The following is a 17,949-nucleotide window of genomic DNA, read 5'->3' on the forward strand; positions in this document are numbered from 1 at the left end:
CTTTTTAGTCATTTTAACAATTATTGAACATAATTGAAGGTAAAGAAACTAGTTTCTGGCGTGCCATCTAGCCTGTTAACACACCAGACAGGCATTAGTCCCTCTCTGTTTTCAATGGAGGTAACATCTTGCTTGAGACTCTCTTCAACTAAACGCTTTTTTTCTCTGTTTCCAAGCAAATTATTAGTCATTTTGAAATATATTTTACATATTGACAATATATAATGCAGTGCAGTGTTGATTTAAAGAAAATAATCTTGAAATACAAAACCAAGAGAACTAAAATTTTATGGGTGAAATGGTGCCATGGGGTGACTTCTCTTCCACCCCAATGCCTTCTCTTCTTCCTTCTCCTCCACCCCCATTCTAATTCCCATCATCATCATCATCATCATCCAGGAGCCTTCTACATACACACCTCAAAGTAAGTGTACTTTTTTACCTTTTTTGTTGAATTTAGGCAATTTTCGGTGAGCTGGAAGCAATTACCCAAAAACCCATTGAAACAATGGTTTCGGTTAACGAGCAACCTGCTGGAACGGATTGTGCTCGTTAACTGAGGGACCACTGTATAGTATAACCCAGGAAATGCCGAGATATGTAAAATTATCTGGGAAAATCTCTGCATACCTGACCACATGGTAACGGTAAAGCCGAGCAGGACTGTGCTCCAAGCGTGAGTCAGTCTAGTCTGGTGCTTGTTATTGTTGCGGTCGAGTGTGTGCGGCTTGTCTCTCCACACTTTGTTCTCTGCTTGTGTTCTCCCTCATCAAACATCACTCACGTGGTGTCTGTACCTTCAAGGGGCTATAGGAAGGGCATGAAGCTCAAGTCCCTCAGTCTTTGCAAGAAAAATGAAGAGCTAGGCCGAGTGGATGCCGAGAAGTTTGGGATCAAATCCGGCACATTTTACGACATAAAAAAGAATCGGGACAAGATTCAGAAGCACTTTCTAACTCTAGACGATGATGGCAGCTCAAAAAAAGTGCAGAAAAGAATAAAGCCAACAAAGTTTACTGATTCAGATCAAGCTGTGTACAAGTGGTACAAGCAGAAATGAGAGTCAGGCGTCAACGTACGTGGTGTGGACATTCAAAATGCTGCAGCTCACTTAGCACAACACCTTAAGATACAAGGCTTCAAAGCAAGTGCTGGTTGGCTTTTCAATTTTAAAAGCCATCATTGCTTGGTCAACCGGAAAGTTGTTAGTGAGACTGCCAGTGCTGACGAAGGAAGTGTTGAACCCTTCAGGAAGCGTCTTGTGAAAATTATTGAAGACGCTCAGTTCTTGGTCAGCCAAATATATAACACTGATGAAACAGTCCTTTTTCGGAAGGCTCCAACACCCAGGATTACAGGCACGAGACACATGTAGCTGGCAGGAAGATGGCAAAAGATCAAGTCTTGATTCTTGTCTGTGACAATGCTGACGGCTCCCACCGGCTGAAACCGATGGTTTGGGGTTAAGGCAAAATAGCCCCAGGCTTTAAAAAATATCATGAACACCTTACTAGTGATATACAAGGGGAATAAGACTGCCTGGTTCACTTGCGACAAGTTCCACACCTGGTTTAACAGTCACTTTGTCCCTGTCATCATCAAGTATCAGACGGAAGTGCTGGGTATTTTGAGGGATAACGTGAAGGTCATCCTGCTCCCCTGCACACCCTGCCGTGGAGGAGCTTGTGGGACATGGTGGTCGTATCAAGGTCTTGTATCTTCCTCCCAACACCACCTCCTTAATACAGCCAGTGGACCAGGGAGTGATAGAGGCCTGCAAGCAACACTACAGGTAATGTACAAGTACAGTAGAACGTCGATATAACGCGAGATAGGTTCCAAGAGAGGTCGCTTTAAACCGAATTCGCACAAAATCAAAGTGTTGTTTAAATGGAATAATTTAGTTTGGTACTTGAGAGAAACACAAAATACTAAATAGACCGACAGTCTACCCAGATGCACCTCAGCCCATCTCCTAGAATAAACAAAACATTGTTTTTTGTAGCATTATGTTAAAACAAACACTAATAACTCAACATAGGGATGCAAAATGGTCTGTTTACTGGCTGGGAAGATGGGGGGGGGGGGGAGGTGAGGTGATATGTTTAACAGTTGATGCCAAGGTCTAGTGCTTATTTATTTATCTGTCCTTAAGAGTGACTTTAAGTTTTTCTCTAATAAAATGTCACTGAACTGACCTGGGAGAATATAAATAACATTGCTGGAATTCTTATAAGATAGTGATTAGTTTGAATATATACATGCTATAGCTTGCATTAGACATACAAATTTTAGTTATAATTAATTTTATTACAAAGGGCTAAAATTTTTATCTCTTTGCAAAATATATGAAAATTATATTCAAATTATTCGCTGTCTTGCAAGGATTCCAGCAATGCAAATTAATTTCTCCTAACTTTAGTCTGTGGAATTATATAAGATAAAAACTGTAAGCCTATAACCACCCAACCCTGGCAAGGAGGGGGGGGTGGCAGTGACATGTTTGACAGTTGGCGCCGAAGGTCTAGTGAAGTATTTATTTGTTTATTTATGTCCTTTAGATTGAGTTTATGTTTTTTGTTTAAAAAATGTCACAGAAGTGACCGGGGAGAATATAATTTACACTGCTCGAATTCTTATAAGATAGTGATTAATTTGAATATAAACATGCTATAGTTTGTACTAGACAAAATTTTTAGTAATCATTTAGTACATAATTTTGAGTACACGTAGAGTACAGCTTTGCCCTTAGGACAGTGTATCATGCCCAGAGAAACATTAGGCGCAAATTTTAAATATGATGCGCCAGATTGACTCGCGCAAAATAGGAAAGATTCGCTTTAAATTAAAACATTCTCCTTAATTGTGGGTGTCGCTTAAAATCAATAATCTTAAATTGAATCGCTTTAAATCGACGTTCTACTGTATTTACGAATGTAAAACAAAAATTCTACTCAACAATGGTGGTAAAGTCTAAAACATAAGGATTGCCAATGAATATTGTGCGAGTTTTTACTCAGATGACGAAGCCATCAGGTTCAACTCTGGCTGAAGCTGTAGCTTTCCATAAAGCTGTTGCTGAAACTGTTACTGAACCTGAAGTTGTTGCTGAAGTTGATGGTTTAGGCCTTCGAATAATACGTAAAGCTCTCGAAAGAACCTTGCACAGCTGCTTTCTTTTTCCATTATACATCTTTATGTAGAGGTCATTTGCATTTATTTAAATTTTAAGGCTTTGTTCTGTTAATGGATCCACTTCAGAAAATGTTCATTGCTTGCTCCATATAATATCCACAGACCTCTAACCTTTTTCATATACACTTTCTATTAGCTTTTGAACCAGCACTACCATCACTTGCTCTCTTGCTCATGTTGAATAGGGATGCAAAAAATGCCACAAGAACCCCAAGAATGTTTTTCTCCTTTTCAGATGCGTGAAAACAAAGGGCCCGCCAGCTGTGATTGTTTATACTAGTGATGCTGGGGTCACCATTAACAAGCCCGGCAGCCTCGGTGCGCAAGGCGTGTTTTTTTTTTTTTATAATATCGGGATTTAATTAATATTTATACGAAAATGTATTATATATTTTTTATTTCGTCGTAAATACAAAGAAAATAAAGGCGTAAAATGAATTGGGTCCTAAATTAACCAGGGTCTTAGACATGAATCTTCGTTAGTTGAAGCGTCATAATCGGAGGCTTTACTGTACATGTAACAATAAATGCGGCAGCCGGGCTAGTGAATCGGCCTCGCAGTTATAGCCCACCAACTCCACACACTTTCACTTCACACTCATACACCCAGGCTCTTCATTTTTTATTTATAATTTTATATTATATTATATTATATTATATTATATTATATTATATTATATTACAATCAACCCTCACTTTACGCGGTCCCACATTCCGCGTTTCCACGTTTACGCGGTGCCCTGCCAGAACCCAGGATGCTCACATTCCGCGGTGGGTGTACCCCTTTACACGGGTGAAGTATAATTTTTTTTAATTTAGCTCATAAAATTCATACAAATTATCCGGCCAGAATATAATTTACATTGCTGGAATTCTTACAATTTGATGATCATTTTGAATATAAACATCATAGATTTTGCATTAGACATACAAATTTTAGATATAATGTTTACTCGTGAGTAAATATGTTATCTTTTGTGCAAAATATATGATATTTATATTCAAAATATTCCTGGTCTTACAAGGAATCCAGCAATGTCAATTATATTATCCTAACTTTAGTCTGGTTTATTATTTATTACTAAAAAGGTAAACAGTCTGGTATTCCCACACATTTATCTAGTAGGGACGTTGGTGGGGGGGAGGGAGGGAGGGAGGGAGGGACCGGCGACCGACCATCTGTTACCGTGTTAAGAATATTTTTTTTTTATTAACTGAAGATTTTTATTTTAGCTCATAAAATTCATACAAATTACCTGGCCAGAATATAATTTACATTGCTGGAATTCTTACAATTTGATGATCATTTTGAATATAATCATCATATATTTTACATTAGACATAAAATTTTTAGATAAAATGTTTACTCTGAGTAAGTATGTTATCTTTTGTGCAAAATATATGACGTTTATATTCAAAATATTCCTGGTCTTACAAGGAATCCAGCAATGTCAATTATATTATCCTAACTTTAATCTGAGGTATTATTTAATACAAAATTTTAAAATCTAAATTTTTCACCCAACATCTCTTGAAGGGAGGAAGGGAGGATTGGTGGGGGATGGGGGGGAGGGTTGGGACTGACCGCGCAGTTGGAAGAGGGGGGGAGGCAAGGTGGGGTACTTTGATTGACAGATTGTGTCCTGAAGAATATTTTTTTTTTATTAACTGAAGATATTTGTTTTAGCTCATAAAATTCATATAAATTACCTGGCCAGAATATAATTTACATTGCTGGAATTCTTACAATTTGATGATCATTTTGAATATAAACATCATATATTTTGCATTAGACATAAAATTTTTAGATAAAATGTATAATCTGAGTAAGTATGTTATCTTTTGTGCAAAATATATGACATTTATATTCAAAATATTCCTGGTCTTACAAGGAATCCAGCAATGTCAATTATATTATCCTAACTTTAGTTTGAGGTATTATTTATTACTATACCTGGTTTTCCCCCAAAAATTTCTCAGAGGGAAGAGCCAGCAGTGTAGTGTGAGAAGAGGGGGAGGGAGTCGTGTCCATTATTTGAATGGACATTAACTTGGCGACTGTATTTCTCTATTTCTCTTAAGTATTAATTGTGTGCATGTACCATCATAAAATTAAGATGTTATTTTTACTACAACATAGTTATGTGTCGTCAAAAAGTGGAGTTTGGGGATCGGCCTGGACTCCATTTCAATTAATCCCATATGTTATGTTATTCACTTTACGCGTTTCTCACTTTCCGCGGTACCCTCCGGGTTACATTAACCGCGTAAAGTGAGGGTTAACTGTATATTATATTATATTTTCTTTATTTTAAGCCACATTGTTTATATAGAGTGGATCAAGTCTTAAAGAAGTCTGGTTTTGTGAGGTCAGCCTGTAGCAATGTGCATTCTAGGAATTATTGGGGAATCCAAAGAGTGAGATTCAACTAACTGGAAAAACTCTTTTTCCGGCACCTCTCAATCCCCATAGGTGCCAGATAACTGGATTTTTACTGCATGAATAAAAACCAAGGTACAGTACAGTATTAGCTATTTATACTGTAAGATAACAATTATCTATGAACTGGCAGGCAGTCCCCGAGTTACCACCATCCAACGTACCATCACCCGCACTTATGAAAGGGATCCCAATACATTCACTGCAAAGAATTGTAATTAAAATCCCTTTTTTTTTTACATTATTTTCGTCACTATATATTGTTTGACATCACTTTATTTACAATATTTGTTATATATGGGTATACTATTGTTGTTTTGTATGGGCTTTAACCTAACCTAAACTATGGGTCCAGGAAAGTATCCCTGTCATATGTCGGGAACAACCTGTACAGTATTTCTTGCAAAGACTTGCGACTAGAGGGAAGCTGACATTTTATTTTGTTATTTAATGAGTAAAACCAACATTCAACAGACTTTACGCGAGTGTGTAGAAGACGGAACCTACCGGCAGGTCTCAGATAATGGATGCATCACCCTTGTGAAGAAAATATAATTTGGGGGAAAATCTCTGGTTCTCTGAGATCTGGATTTGAGGGTCCATACACATACTGTCAATATAGCCTGTCATATAACAAAATTATTCTTTACCTTAGTTGCACTGTAGAGTTGAAACAGTGGCAGAGGTACAACTCCTGCAGATGAGCTGATATTGATGATTGCACCTTTCTTGCGTGCTAACATTCCTGGCAACACTATTTTTGTCATAGCTGGTACAGATGCCACATTCACATTAACAAGTGCCCAGATGTCATCTTCTGACACCTCCTCAAAGAAACATGGATTGGAGCCAGCCACACCAACATTGTTCACTGACAATAAAGCGAAGAAAATTTCCATCATGAAAATTAATAATTCATCCTCAAACAACAGTTTCTGGCTACTCCAAATTAAACTACTTTCTGATTGTGCTGTAAATCTGCATATAACTTGAAAGAATACTGAGTAAATTAATGTTTACTGTAAAATAGTGTTAAAAGTACAGTACTGTATGTAAACAACTAGACCAGCAACATGTGGCAGAGTAAAGACAGAGCCGCACAATCATTAACTCTTCTACCTTCTGTTGTTTTTTCCACTATAGAGTAAAACTTCAATAAACTGGACTTCAATATACGTATTGGAATTTGCTTTTTTCAGATTCTCTGAGGTGCTCTGGTCACCAGAAATATACACACACAAAAAAGTACATATTTTAGGAAATGGGGAAGGTAAATGAACAACACTTACTGAGTACTGTACAGTGGTCTAATGAGATTTGTTATAGGCCTACTGAGAACTAAGACACTTGAGTATGTAAGTAGGCTGGGGCTGAAAGGTGTTGCCACATTCGTCAGGTTTATTTATTTATTGAGTCAGTATTATATTCTCCTATGATTGGCCTCTTATGGTTTATGGTTCATCATGATTAATATAACAGCTTCAGTTATAGAGAAAAAATACAATGCTTTATGTAATTTGTAATATGACTTGAGAATAAAAGGATAAGCTGTATCAGAAGGTTATTACTCAAGATGCATTTGTGTGACATCTTTCAACAGACCAGCTTACAAAAGAGGTCACTATAACACACTGTGTAGTATTTGATATGAAGATACCTTCTTAACAAAGTTATTTACTACCTTTGAATGACACATGATGGCTCAATTTGGCTACTTGTACACTTACCCAAATGATTAATGAATAAACCAGGGTATATGCAGTGCATAATACAATACAGTATTACTTATCAAATGATGATAAATACACTACAATATTACTTATTAAGTGGTGATAATACACTACAACAGTATTTATTAAAGATGATAGATACATAACTGTACTGTACTAATTTACCTAAGGCGTTAATTATAAGGTGTTTTAAGATGCACAGAATAGCTAACGTGTTAGCTTTACTCGACTGTCATTAAAAAATATGACATTGTACCGCATCTTGGGAATAACTGTTGCACAACACAGTCTTCAGAAAACAATAAAATTAGGAGAACTGTTATTTGGACACAATACAGAAAGAAATAGTAAAGAAAATATATAGGAAATTGTGGAAAGAAAGACACTAAAGGATAAAAGTCAATCAGTCAGCAGTAAATAATAATAAAAACAAAAACCGGGCCAGTTGCAAAGGAAATTTCTCCCAGACACTGGAAGCACAGGAAGCGACTAGAGCAGCTGTACACTTCTTCTCTCGCGACTGTGTTCTCATATTTTGACACAAAATATGATGAATTTCAGGTTTGTTTAAAGTCTTGATTTTTGCATTTACAGAACTTTAATATACTTGTTCACCCTTATTTAAAATATCTTATGAGTAATTATATCAAAGTTTTAATCATATTTGAGTTATTATCGATATTGTTAAACCAAAGTCACCAACGACTAATGAAATTGGACAGCACCCACATAAAAAGGGCAGAGCCTAAACAGTTTTCAACTAGGCACAATCCTTTTCAATTCTTTAACGCCACATGCTTTGTTTTAGGTCCTATCCAATGTACTACCGTATATAGAATTATTTTTATTATTACATCACAATTGTTTATTGCCTTACATGCCCCCAACTCTTCAATATTAATCAAAATGTTCTCCATAAGCGGCCATGATCCACATATTTTCACTGGGAGAAATCGCTGATTGGTTGTTACCTATTTGTGCCCCTTGGGCCCTGTGAAAGGCAAACTCCTGAACGAGGTGTTAGCTTTTCCCTCTGAAAGTGTCCTGTGCACAAAACAAAAGCAGCGTCTGCTCATACAGAATAGCTAACGCTTTATCTATTCTGTGCATCGAAAACGCCTTACAATAAATGCCTTAAGTGTTGAAGACAGACATTGTGGTAAGCCGATCAGCTGTTTGCTCTTTGTAAACACATGACTCAATGGTGTTCAGTGTCGGATTCTTTTAGGGTAATATTTTATCAACCTGACACCAAATGATCCTAAATTATATGAGAATTGTGGTGGAATTGAATAAAGAAGTGAAAAAGGAATCTTGTGGGAGAAAGCCATCCACACACCACACATACTACCCCACTGCCAGCTGCTCACAAATAAACATGTCTTCCACATACTGTACAATAAACTCCTACACTTATTTGTTCTTATTTTCATCTTTATAGTACTGTACAGTTTACAGTTTTCTCTTTATTCATAAAAAAAATTCTTTGGTTACTTACATATAACACTTTACAATAATAACAGTCATCTCGGTCACAGCCAGACTTAAGTCTCATTTTCAACCCAGAGATTTGTTTCATATTTTTTTAGAATTGATGTAATATTCTAACCTTGTTATACACTTAAAAAACCTTAGTTGTTGAGGTGCTGTAATAACATAACAACAACTGATTTTATTTAAATTAAACAACTCAGATAAGCAGTGTTATCTCACCCCCCCAAAAATTCGCATTTATTGGACTGAGATCTGCCTTAATTAAGTCCAATTTATCGAGGTTCTTCTGGATTATAGTTGGGTTTTTAAGGTGAAGGTACAAGCCCTTGCAGATCACTGACTCGTACATAATGTTCAATTAATACAGTATTGATATACAGTCAACCCTCACATTACGAGGTTAATGTAACCCACAGGGTACCACGGAAAGTGAGAAACGCGTAAAGTGAATAACATAACCTACGGGATTAAATGAAATAGAGACCAGCTGACCCCCAAACTCCACTTTTTCCAACACAATACCTATGTTCTAGTAAAAATAACATCTTAATTTTATGATGGTACATGCACACAATAAATACTTAAGAGAAATAGAGAAATACAGTTGCCAAGTTAATGTCCATTCAAATAATGGACTCAACTCCCTCCCCCCTCTTCTCACACTACACTCGCTGGCTCTTCCCTCTCTGAGAAATTTTTGGGGGAAAACCAGGTATAGTAATAAATAATACCTCAAACTAAAGTTAGGATAATATAATTGACATTGCTGGATTCCTTGTAAGACCAGGAATATTTTGAATATAAATGTCATATATTTTGCACAAAAGATAACATATTTACTCAAGAGTAAACATTATATCTAAAATTTGTATGTCTAATGCAAAATCTATGATGTTTATATTCAAAATGATCATCAAATTGTAAGAATTCCAGCAATGTAAATTATATTCTGGCCAGGTAATTTGTGTGAATTTTATGAGCTAAAACAAATATCTTCAGTTAATAAAAAAAAATATTCTTCACGACACTATCTGTCAATCAAAGTACCCCACCTTGCCTTCCCCCCTCTTCCAACCAGCCAGATGGTCGGTCCGTCCCAACCCTCCCCCCACCCCCCCTCCCTTCAAGAGAAAGTTTGGGTGAAAAAACTAGATTTTAACAGTTAGTATTAAATAATACCTCAGATTAAAGTTAGGATAATATAATTGACATTGCTGGATTCCTTGTAAGACCAGGAATATTATGAATATAAATGTCATATATTTTGCACAAAAGATAACATATTTACTCAAGAGTAAACATTATATCTAAAATTTGTATGTCTAATGCAAAATCTATGATGTTTATATTCAAAATGATCATCAAATTGTAAGAATTCCAGCAATGTAAATTATATTCTGGCCGGGTAATTTGTATGAATTTTATGAGCTAAAACAAATATCTTCAGTTAATAAAAAAAAAATATTCTTCACCCGTGCCAGGTGGTCGGTCGCCGGTCCCTCCCTCCCTCCCTCCCACCCTCCCACCAACCCTCCCTACCAGATGAATGTGTGGGAATACCAGACCGTTTACCTTTTTAGTAATAAATAATAGATCAGACTAAAGTTAGGATAATATAATTGACATTGCTGGATTCCTTGTAAGACCAGGAATATTTTGAATATAAATGTCATATATTTTGCACAAAAGAAAACATATTTACTCAGAGTAAACATTATATCTAAAATTTGTATGTCTAATGCAAAATCTATGATGTTTATATTCAAAATGATCATCAAATTGTAAGAATTCCAGCAATGTAAATTATATTCTGGCCGGATAATTTATATGAATTTTATGAGCTAAATAAAAAAATTATACTTCACCCGCGTAAAGGGGTACACCCACCGCGGAATGTGAGCATCCTGGGTTCTGGCAGGGCACCGTGGAAACGTGGAATGTGGGACTGCGTAAAGTAAGGGTTGACTGTACAGTAAAACCTCGATTAACCAACTTTCGGATTATCAATCCCGAACCCCTAATTTTTTTTTTTTTTATGGGGATTAGCCCACCCGGGCACAGGTCACTGACCCACATCGGGGCCTGGGGGGCGATAATGTAATAATATTAATAATGATAATGAAAATGATAATGCTAATAATAATAATAATAATACAGGTTGTACCTCTCTAGTCCGGCAACCTCGGGACCTGACCGGTGCCGGACCGTGGAAATTGACGGACCATGGAAATTCACCCTTTTCCTGGATAGATAGTGACTTGTGCTTATGCTTGGAAGCAATAGCACCACTTTCCCTGCATCAAGGTCTCTTTGAAGACATATTGAAGGGTTAAATGTCGTATAGTAGCTTCTTAAATTTCGCGAGTTTTTAATTCTTAACGTATTTTATTGGAACACACAAAAAAATAAATAAATAAAAATTTTGACGGCGGGAACTTGAATTTCGACGGGTTTGAACGGCCCGCCAACGTGCAGACGACGTGCATAATCGTGTAAACAGCGTCATTTCTCTTATGTACAAAAGATTCATTATTTTTTATTACTGAATGTCTTTTTATTGAATTAATGTTTATATGTGCAAAATGAGCAATATAATTCATTAATAATACGTAGAATATTAAAACACACGGCGGAAATGACACAGCATTGTTTTCGTTGATTACAAAACCAGTGACTGACTGGCTCTACATATAAAACTGAAGAAAATAAGACCTTGGTTGTAGCTGTAGTAAAACTAATATGGTTGTTTTAAGTAATGTTATTTAATGTTAATAAATGGAACAATAGAAGTAGCTAACGATAATGGTAAAGAAAAAAAGAGATCGCGTATGTAAGTGCGCATGAGCACACGTGAAAACATATCGTCATTACTTTACATAAGAATATGAAAGCAACACTTATTTACTGTTCATATATATCTTAATTAATGTTTCTGAATTTGTTTTTATTGAATTAATGTTTGTGTGTGCAAAATTAACAATACAATTTATTAATAATACGTGGAATATTAGAGGAGACGAGACGGCTGCCGGCATTGTTTATGTTAAAGCTTACAAAACCAGTGATTGATTGGTTCTACATATAAAACTGAAGAAAATAAGACCCTGATTTTAGCTGTAGTAAAATTAATGTAAAAAAATTAATATGGTTGTTTGAAGTACCTGTAATGTTATTTAATGTTAATAAATGGAACAATATAAGTAGCTAACCATTTATGGAAAAAAAAAAGTGAGACTGCACGTATGTAAGTGCGCACATGTGAAAACATATCGTCATTACTCTACATAAGAATATGAAAGCAACACTTATTTACTGCTCATATATATTGAAGGGTTAAATGTTGTACTCTGTATAGAAAAGCAGAGAGAGCAGCCAAACTGCCGGATGTAAACGAACCTTAATTTCCCGCAGCTTTTTTTTTTTTTTAAGGGGATTAGCCCACCCGGGCATAGGTCACTGACCCACATTGGGGCCTGAGGAGCAAAAATTTAATACAGGTACAACCTGTAGTAATAACGAACCATAAAGAAATGCAAAAATTAAAAAAAAATCAAGAGTGAGAAACAATGTACCTGTATGTATGCTGTGTTGTCAATAGTAAGAGAAACAATTGAGACCCTGCAATTGTGTGTAAATGAGGCAGAAAGTCAGATCAGCAACCTGGGACTTGGTCACAATTTTTGTGATGACATATGTTCTTTGACTTTTCCATTTTTTTTATTCACGGCTTCTGTGCTGGTTCATATTTATTTACTAAAGTGGTTAATGTTTTAAAGCAAATTCTATTGAAATATGAATGGCAAATGAACAAAAATGAATAGAGGGAGTTAAATGAGGTAGGTTAGGGAAAGGTACTTTGAAAATGTATGTTTTATTTCCGTAGACTCTATGTACTATTAACCGACTTTTTCGATTATCCGTCGGCCCCTTCCCCCCATATGTGGTCGGTTAATCGAGGTTTTACTGTATCTCAAATACATACAGTACAGTATGCTGTAGTACAATATACAGTAATACCCCGATTTACGCGGTCAATTGAACCCGCGGAGGTCCTCGTAAAACGAGAAACGCGTAAATGGAATAACAGAACATATGGGCCGACTCCCAAACTCCACTTTTTCGACCACAATACCGACACAATACCTATGTTGTAGTAAAAATAACATCTTAATTTTATGATGGTATGCACACACAATTAATATTTAAAGAATACAGTCCCCAGGTTAATGTCCATTCAAATAATGGACTCAACCCCCCCTCCCTCTTCCCACGCTCGCTGGCTCCTCCCTCTCTGAGAAATGTTTGGGTGAAAACAGTAGAATTTAAGGTATAGTAATAAATAATACCTCAGACTAAAGTTAGGATAATATACAGGTGCTTCCCGTCTTATGAGGGGGCTAGGGACCCAAATCCAGGTCGTAAATCCGACATGGTCTTAAGTCCGACATGGTCGTAAGTTCAACATAGATAAAAAAAATAAATAAATAAAAAATAAAATAAAAATAAAAATAAATAAATAAATAAAAATTTTCTTTAAAAAAAAATTTAAAATCTACAATGAAATACAGTACACTAAATGTAATAAATAATGAGGAATGGATACAGTGTGACTGAGCACTTATCTTAAATGTAGTCAGCTGAATGCACACAGGGCCCCCATAATTTTCTATTTACAGGATACATGGAGACTATATTAATTGGAAGAAGCAGAAGAGGAGACAGGGCTGGGTGGGTCATCAATGTCGCTTTCTTCAGACAGGTTTATGTACTGTGGAAACTTGCTGGTTGAAGGTATTGGATCATCTTGAGGGAGTGAAGAGGCAGCACTGGTGGGGCATGAGGAGACAGCACTGGGGGACTTCTTGAAATAGATGTCCAATTTAGACTGCACAGTTTGCTTTTTCTTTTCATTATAAATCTCCCTGTAGCAAGATAGTGGCTCTTGGACCATTCTGTCAACTTTGGCATAACGCTCATAATTTTGATCAATGCCATCAAACATTTGCATTCCTTTATTTATTGTAGCAAATGCCTCTGCCATATGTTTCACTGAAAACTTTTTGGGGGGGTGCAGGTTCTTCTTCTACATTTTGTCTCTCTTCTTCCTCTGCAATTTTCTGTGCATCTAGTTCAATAAGATCCTCGTTACTGAGCTATTCTGCTACACTTTCAACCAACTGTCCAACACCTTCAGTATCAATTTCTCACTCCAGCTGTTTACCTAACTCCACTATCTTGTTACTAATATCCGAAATAACTTCATTTTCATTAAATCCTTTGAAACTGTTCACATATCTTTTCAGGATTTTCTTCCATATTCCATTCATGCAATGTTTTGTAACCTCATCCCATGCTGCACTAATATTCTTTATACATGACAAAATGTTGTACTCCTTCCAAAACTCTCTGAGCATTTTCTCACCTTCAGTAGCAACAGCCTGAGCAAAGGTCGTGCGTAAATAATACGCCTTAAAGGCAGCAATAGCACCTTGATCCATGGGTTGGATGATACAGGTAGTGTTAGGTGGAATGTACACTACCTTAACATGAGGGTGCATGTCGTCCAGGTGTGGTGGGTGTCCCAGAGCATTATTCAAAATCAGTAAAATCTTGAATGGAATCTGTTGTTGCAGACAATACTCCTTGGCTTGTGGAATGAAACAAGTCATGAACCAATCCTCAAACAGTACTAGGGTCATCCAGGCTCTCTTATTACTGCGATAAAACACTGGCAGTGTGCGCTTGCTGACATGTTTAAAAGCCCTGGGGTTCTCTGAATGATAGATCATGAAGGGCTTTAGCTTGAAACCAGCAACATTCCCCCCCAACAGAAATGTAATTCTGTCCTTGAATGCCTTGAATCCGGGCATTGTTTTCGCCTCTTTGTGGATGTATGTCCGCTCAGGCATGCGCTTCCACAATAATCCAGTCTCATCCATATTGAATATTTGCTCAGGCAAATAATTCCCTTCCACAATCACGTCATCTAACTCCTCCTTAAAAGCTTCGGCAGCACCAGCATCAGCACTAGCTGCCTCTCCACTCACCTTAACATTGTGTAGACTGAAGCATTTTTTAAATCTATCAAACCACCCATGATTTCCTGTAAAGGTTTGATCACATTCATCTACTGCCTGCTCCTTCAGGCTTTGGAACAGGCTTCTTGCTTTAGCATGTATGGTTAGAACGCTTAAGGGTACACGCTTCTGTATCTGGTCTTCTATCCATATCACCAATAATTTTTCCATATTGTGAATAGGACCTTGTCTTCTCTTTGATATTATAGTTCCCTTTATAGGTGTTGTTCCTTTCACTACTTCACGAATACGTTCCTCGTCCTTCAGAATAGTGGATATGGTCGAGTGTGAGAAACCTAGGTCGCGTGAGATTGTTGCTACTGTTTTTCCATTCTCATGCTGTGTTATTATCTTCATTTTCATCTCAAAAGTAATTGCCTGTCTCCTTTTCTTTGGAACACCACCAGCACTCTCACCTTTACGCTTTCCAGTCAGTATAAAGTCAATTAAATACGATAATAACGAAAGTTCACAGTGCGATCAGTATAGGATACGATAGCCAAACACAAACAAAGCACTCCACTGAGTGAGTGTACCCACACGGCGACCCGAGACGTGCCACCCACTCGCCCCGGACGGAAACGTTTCGGTATAGAAAATGCGCGCGTCATTTGAAAATATTTTTGGTCACGACTGCCGCGGTCGTATGTCCCGACGGACGTACGGTCAAAGCAGGTCGTAAGTACCAATGGACGTAAGTCCATGTAGTCGTAAGTCGGGGTCTAGCTGTAAATGAAAACAATCCGGCAAACACGGCAAGGCCAGTCCTAGCCCTTCCTTGATGGAGGGACGGAGGGAGGGTGAGTGCCAACAGCCAGACCTCCAGCACGCTAACACATGAACATTTCTTGTACCTACTGTATTACCTCTCATTACTCTTATATCAGATCTCATTTGACCACTGTACACTATCCCCATTAAAGACAATATATACTCTATTTAATTGGTAGCCATCGTATATGGTTTAAACACTGGGCATAACACGTGTAACACACAAAGTCAGATCAATGGTGTAGTCAAGAAAAACTTGCGGGGTATTCCCCTAATATATAATCTTGGGTTATGTGAAGCATCGGTCAATGAGACCCCAGTTTATGGGGCACAACTGTATATACCTGTACAGTGGTCCCTCGGTTAACAAACGGCTCGATTAACGAAATTTCGGTTAACGAATTACCTCCCATAAGGAACTTCAATTCGGTTAACGAACAAAACTTTGATTAACGAAATCTTTACGAACATCACGCTTTGTTGTGAGCATCAGCTGATGAGCTGATGGGCTAGTCTGCCAATTCAATAATCTGTTCTATGAATATGATGTATTTCTTTGTGTACAAACTTCTGTCCTGCATGGCAGTGAACAGTGACATTACCCACATGAATCTGGCCTATATATAGTGTCAATGAATATGATACATTTCTTTGTGTATGAACCTCTGTCCTGCATGGCAGTGAACAGTGACATTACCCACATGAATCTGACCTCTATATATATAGATGTTAATGCATATGTTGTATTTCTTTGTGTATGAACCTCTGTCCTGCATGGCAGTGAGAAGTGATACCACCCTCAGTGTCAAGACCTGACAGAATTACTTAGAATAGGCAAACTGTACGACAAGCTTTGTCAATAAATTTGTTAAACTAAAAAAAATTCTGTTTACATTCGTTTCCAATGGAGTAAATATCAAGAAAGTTGTGCTCTTTAATATTTTTTAATTATTTATTTTAAAATTAATAGTCATTTTAACATTTAGTTAACATATTAATAATATATGCAGTACAGGGAACTAGTTTTTTGTGCACCTATCAGATGCTTGGCTCAGCCAACAGGCGTCAGTTGGGCTTTGTTGACAGTGGAGTGAACATCTATTTTATTGGTGTCTTGAATATTTTGCATTTTTCATTGAAATTATTGGTCATTCTGAAATTTAGTTAACATATTGATAATATATATAGCACAGTGCAGTGCTGATTTAAATAAAATAATCTTGAATTACACCTAGTGAACTAAAATTTCATTGGTGAAATGACGGCATCAAGCATGGGTTCACTGAAAGGTGATTTCTCTTCCATCCCCACTTCCTTCTCTTCTCCCTTCTTCTCCACCCCCACTTCTAATTCCCATCACCATCATCAACCAGGAACCTTCTACATACACACCTCAAAGTAAGTGTACTTTATTGCATTTTTTTTTACTTTGTAAGTACTTTTCTGTGAGCTGGAACCAATTTCCCAATATCCCATTGAAACAATGGATTCGGTTAACAAAATTTTCGGTTAACGAACGACTCTGTGGACAAATTGTGTTCATTAACCGAGGGACCACTGTACTGTATAGGTATAAAAAGATCATTTCTTGTACTACTGTACTGTATTAATTATTATTATTATTTGTATAAACAAATAACTCATGTCCAATACCTTTCAATTCTAAAGCAATTTCTTGACTCATTATTGATAAGAGAACAACTGTTATAAAAGACTGGCTCACTTTACACTACACAACAACTTACCTAAGATACCAATGTCTTTGCCTACAAGATGTCTGCCAATATCTTCATATATTGGTCGACCCCTGGCAAAGTCTGCTTGGATTATCTCTGTCTGGATTCTATACTGCTCACCTGTGTAAATAAATTTGTACAGTATATAGAATGAGTGTAAAAATACAATACTGTGAACATATGAAATATAAAGGTATTTTAGTAAATGTCACTTAATGTATTGCTCCTGCAATGGTGATTGTAAGTACAGTACATTATTACAGTGCTGTACAGTGCAGTAATGTACAGTGCAGTACTGTACAGTGCAGTGCTGTGCAGTGCAGTGCAGTGCAGCGCTGTACAGTGCAGTACTGTACAGTGCAGTGCTGAACAGTGCAGTGCCGTGCAGTGCTGTTCAGTGCCGTGCAGTGCAGTACTGTACAGTGCAGTGCTGTAAAGTGCAGTGCCGTGCAGTGCAGTGCCGTGCAGTGCAGTACTGTACAGTGCAGTACTGTACAGTGCAGTAC

The 17,949-nt window shown here is 37.0% G+C and overlaps 1 protein-coding gene across 1 annotated transcript in view; it reads right to left on the bottom strand.

The window, feature by feature from the left end:
* Positions 1 to 1,495: 1,495 nt before the first annotated feature.
* Positions 1,496 to 17,949, bottom strand: part of LOC121868924 (inactive hydroxysteroid dehydrogenase-like protein 1) — a 59,509-nt gene continuing 43,055 nt past the window's right edge. The window contains exons 4-6 of the mRNA XM_042369958.1: positions 17,453 to 17,563; positions 6,286 to 6,506; positions 1,496 to 1,774 (exon numbers count right to left, since the gene is read on the bottom strand). Of these exons, the coding sequence (XP_042225892.1) occupies positions 1,511 to 1,774; positions 6,286 to 6,506; positions 17,453 to 17,563 (596 nt within the window). The 3' untranslated portion in view covers positions 1,496 to 1,510. The remainder of the gene's footprint in view (positions 1,775 to 6,285; positions 6,507 to 17,452; positions 17,564 to 17,949) is intronic.

This window comes from Homarus americanus, unplaced genomic scaffold (genome assembly GCF_018991925.1).
Source record: "Homarus americanus isolate GMGI-L3 unplaced genomic scaffold, GMGI_Hamer_2.0 scaffold1222, whole genome shotgun sequence".
Lineage (NCBI taxonomy): Eukaryota > Metazoa > Arthropoda > Malacostraca > Decapoda > Nephropidae > Homarus > Homarus americanus.